Below are 4,601 nucleotides of genomic sequence, written 5' to 3'. Positions count from 1 at the left end.
GCACATAACTGATTTGCTCATCAAGCATGATTGAAGATGGTGTAAATTCAAGACAAGTAGCACGGCTGCAACTGAAAATGAAATCCTCGGCAGCACCAGCGTTAGAGTTTACCACGGCCATGTGAGTACGAAAAGTAAAAGACACGACATGGTTAGGGTTCCCTTTTGTTTGTTTGACAAAACTGTGGTTCAAGATTCTGGGATAACACCCAAACCACTACCTATGTGAGTAAAGATGGTCTCCAAACATGCACTTCATTCCTAGAAATTAGCACACTGGTCCATTGCATACAAGTACTGAACATTCATGATGAGGATCCATGGAGTAAAAGTGAAAAGTACACAGTACCAAAGCTATTCGGGATGTTTAAACACAATTACAAATAGTACTTGGGTAGTCAGGTGTCTAATGCAGACCGGCACTAGACTTCAGCAACAAAGATCAACCGAACACAAGTTGCTGTCACCACAGGACCAACTCCTTAGTCTTCATCTCTCTCGGGAGGGAGGCCACATGGAAGCAGCATTTTCTGTGACAAAAGAAACAGTAGTTAATTTACACCACAATACTTTGTTTTTTTTAGGAATTGACATAATTTCATGCTGGGAAAATGATAAAAATGCAAATGGAGCCACTATTTATAAAGACAAAAAAATGGCGGCACGATTGTGGCCAGATACAAAGATAGAACACTACAAGTGACTACCTCAGATGCTGGTAAGTACATTAAGAACACATCAAACCTAAAAGAGAACATAGTATATTTTATGGAAGGAGTCAGTTGTATATGGGCTCAAATAGTAAATTTTGTGTACAAAAGCCTGAATTCTTCTTCAGTCTGAGAACCAGAATCTATTTCAACATTTTATAGAAAGCCTGCATCACGACAGCTATAACTGTGTTTCTCTCTATCCATATAAACTTATGTCCTGACAAAATTAATTTGAAACTGCTATTGCAGAGCAAGAACCTCAACTGGTAGATTGATTAGGAAATACCACAATCAAATTGGTAAAGGTAGCTCCTCTGTTATCAATTACAAAACCCGCTAGGCACTTCTTGCCCACATGTCCATACAACAGACTGTAACAATTCAACTAGGTTTTCAGACTGCAACCTATTAAACAGTAGATAGTGGTATATTGATTAACAAAAATGTAGCCTACTAGGTTGGAACCCAGATAACCAGATTAGCATCAGTTTGAAGGCCATAAATGTACTTTTTACTATCACAATTCAATAGAAAGACAGAGGATGTACATATTGATCCGGACCAGTTAGTTGTCCCGAAACGTTTTCAAGATACATATTTTTACCTCCTTGATGTGACAAATCTGAATAGTGTTGTAGTGTTGTGTGTATTAGAGGCCGGCCTTTTTAGTTTGACCATGCGTGCTATAAAATAACATATATCTATAAATGGGGAGATATCCGTCCCAGCATCTCTACAAATGGATTCAACTAGATAGTTGACATGATATGTCTGACAACTGAATATCACATATTTAGTTCTCGTATAATAATAAATGAGTGGATTAAAGACAGCAAAGTGAGCTACAATTCAATATCTGTTTCATACTGATGATTATCTTGTTACTTGTTAGAAATCCTTGGTCAGGAATGACGAGGGCCAAGTTTGCATCAAAGTTTCTACTAGGTGGGGCATGCATGGCACCTTTCATCTAGAAGTGCGGACAATGAAACAGCTGGGAACTAGCGGCATGATTCTTGATTCTTTAGCAGGGGAGCAATAAAAAATTCTTATTCAGGATGATTTTCACAAGATTTTTCTACATGAAAATCAAAACCATAACATCCAGCAAGATCGCAACCATACTGTATTATGCTTTAGCACAAAAAATCATTGCCCAGCTGCAACCTGAGGCAGAGAGATAATGGCAGCAGGATTTGGGAGCTTGTAAAGGTAATACACTGAAGCTGCACGTAGTAATACTGTCGTAATGAAGAAGACCAATTGTGATGCAAACTAAAGACTTGATCAGAAATAGTGAATATGCGGAAGAAACCAAAAAGACTAGCATCCCAAAGGTAGACATCTAATGCAACTGTGCAAGTAATCAACATAGTTTGATATGCATACTAGTCATAATTTGATGTCAAATCCATACACCGTCTTAGTTCTACAGAATTTGAGCTAAAGTTAGTAGACAAGCTAAGATAAATTGCCTTACATACCTGCATAAACTGAAAACGCTCCCTTCCAATTGATTCGTTCTCAGCAATGGAAAAATATGCCAACATTGGATAGTGTCCAATATAAGATGCATAGCTGTCCCTTTGGATGTTTACAGCCCATTCACTGTAATAAAAAAAATGTTAGTGTTACTAATATTTTACCAGCCAATGTAAACTAACAAAAGAAATACCTGGCTATTAAGATTTTTTTAAATAAAATAAAGATATAATACTTACAATCTGGTAAGGTCAGCATGCCCTGTTCCAACATATTTGGCTTGAAGATGTTCAAGTTGAGAATTTATGTTAAACCTGTCACTAGCCTTTAAAATAGTGATTTGTGTTAGAGGCGCTGGGGGTCAAAATGTAAAGGACTAATAGTATATTAAAATACTGAAGTAGTATGAACATTAAACTGAAGGAAGCTAGAGAAACAGAAAAGGGACCTAGGAAATTAGCCGATGCTCAAAATTAGTAAATGGAAGAACAGCATGACACCAACATTTTTTAACATAAAAAGCAGGTGTACTCTACAACTAGAATAGCAGCTAAAAGTATCTACTGGAAGCTAAACAACAAATCCAACATTAAGAAGGTCCATCAAACCTGCAATGTTTAAGAAATTAAGAACACATGGCACAAGTGTACTGGAGAAGAAATGTTATATATTTCTGTTAGCAGATACAAAATCAATTGGAGAAAAGACCAAGAAATGGAATATGTAGAAAGTAAGTTTTTTAGAAAAGATTTGTGTATGAAGACCCTGTCAGGCTCTACATTACGTTAAATAGTAAAAGTCTAGATGCTCTGGGTAAGCCTTGCACAATATTATTATTTGTCTACATAAAATGGCAAATGAATAGTTCCGAATCAACTACTCCAGCAAGTGATTTAAGTCAAAACATATTCTCTGAACAGTAGAAAACCTATATAATCTATCCCAAAATATCCCTAAAGAAATCAGGTGAACTATACATCTCGGTTTAGTACATCATAGCAGCAAGGCAGCACATACATAGACTGCAACAAGCAAACAAATAAAATGGACTCTACGAAAGTTTTCCTTCTAAATAGCTTCATGAAAACTACCAAGATCAGTTTTCTTCTTGACAGGGTATACAGAGAGCTTAGTACACAAAACTAGCACTATGCACCTCAACAGCCAAGAAGGAAGTTTTACTACAAGTACCATTATAACATAAGGAGAACAAGCAGTACAGTGAAGTTGACACGGTCCAAGCCTCCAAAGTATGTCATAACATGCAACACTTTGAGCTGTATGTCCTATTACATTAATTGTGGGTAAACTGAACTACTGGCAACCAACTCAAATTAGAAGCGCTAACAGCTAATCAGGGTGTTCAAATTCATGGGTAAAAGATAATTACGAGAACAAAACACGTTCTAACACGAACCAATCACTATATTCATAGCCATATGGCAGTAAATTCATTTGGACTGGAGGAATTTAATTCACTACGTTAAACATCCTCTATCTAGACTTCTAGAGGCCAATCCATGTCTCAGAATCCCCTAATTTCCATGTACGCTGGAAAGCGGAAACCAGCCAATGAACCAGGAGCAATTTTGGTTGCGAGCAAAAAAAGAAGCTGTCTAGGCCACAGTATCTCTGCTCCCAGAACGATGTAGCTTTCGGGCGTCTTCTTGACGGATTTTTACCGCACAATTTTTTTAAATCCCGATGTAGTACACACGAAACATAACAAGCAACACGGGGAGATTGATCAGCGACTACGAACCTGCATGATGGCCGACGAGTTTGGTACGAACCCTGGACGGCAGAGGTGGGAGCCCCGGAATCAGATCCAAGCTGCAATCAAGAGGGAAAACTTGTGACTACGGCAAAAGAAGAAACCCTCGGTTTCGCTCGTCAGAAAAGTAAAATTGATGGGTGATAGCCGCTACCCTCCTCGCCGGCACCGGGAAGGAGTATCGCGGCGCGGGACGGCGGCGACGGTCGGAGAAGAACGTGAAGGCGGCGCGAGGGTCCTTCTTCGCTTCGCTGCTTGGCTGCTTGGCTGAATTCCTTGGCGTGGGAGCGCCTCTGGGCTGGGCCCTAAGGGGCGAGGGCAGGCTGTTAGAGCTTACGATACTTTCACACTAGCCCAGGAGCATTCTGGAAGAGCCGAAAAAGGCCAACACAGTAGCAAATCCAAAAGCGGTCCTACATAGGGGTGAAAACTGATTTCGCTAAAAAAAAATGGTGAAAACTGATCGGATACGGGATAGAATAGTACCCTTTCATATCAATTTTTGTATTTTCAAAATAAATATGGATGCGAATACGGATATTATCGAATACAAATATAGAGGATATGTTACTTGAATATGGATGCGAGCTGAATATCACTAGTAGGAAAAGCCTTGTAGATAGAATTCTATT

The 4,601-nt window shown here is 38.9% G+C and overlaps 1 protein-coding gene across 1 annotated transcript; it reads right to left on the bottom strand.

Annotated features, from left to right (window-relative positions):
• Nucleotides 1-236: 236 nt before the first annotated feature.
• LOC127318438 (uncharacterized protein At4g14342) lies at nt 237-4,284 on the bottom strand. The gene is made up of 5 exons (XM_051348921.2): nt 4,124-4,284; nt 3,958-4,028; nt 2,435-2,520; nt 2,198-2,321; nt 237-530 (listed from the first exon to the last, which is right to left on the bottom strand). Exons 2-5 carry the CDS (start codon nt 3,961-3,963, stop codon nt 483-485), a joined length of 264 nt encoding a protein of 87 aa, XP_051204881.1. The 5' UTR covers nt 3,964-4,028; nt 4,124-4,284; the 3' UTR covers nt 237-482.
• Nucleotides 4,285-4,601: the final 317 nt, after the last annotated feature.

The sequence above is a fragment of the Lolium perenne genome, chromosome 7 (assembly GCF_019359855.2).
Source record: "Lolium perenne isolate Kyuss_39 chromosome 7, Kyuss_2.0, whole genome shotgun sequence".
Taxonomy (NCBI): domain Eukaryota; kingdom Viridiplantae; phylum Streptophyta; class Magnoliopsida; order Poales; family Poaceae; genus Lolium; species Lolium perenne.
This window is presented reverse-complemented; position numbering and strand designations above follow the sequence as displayed.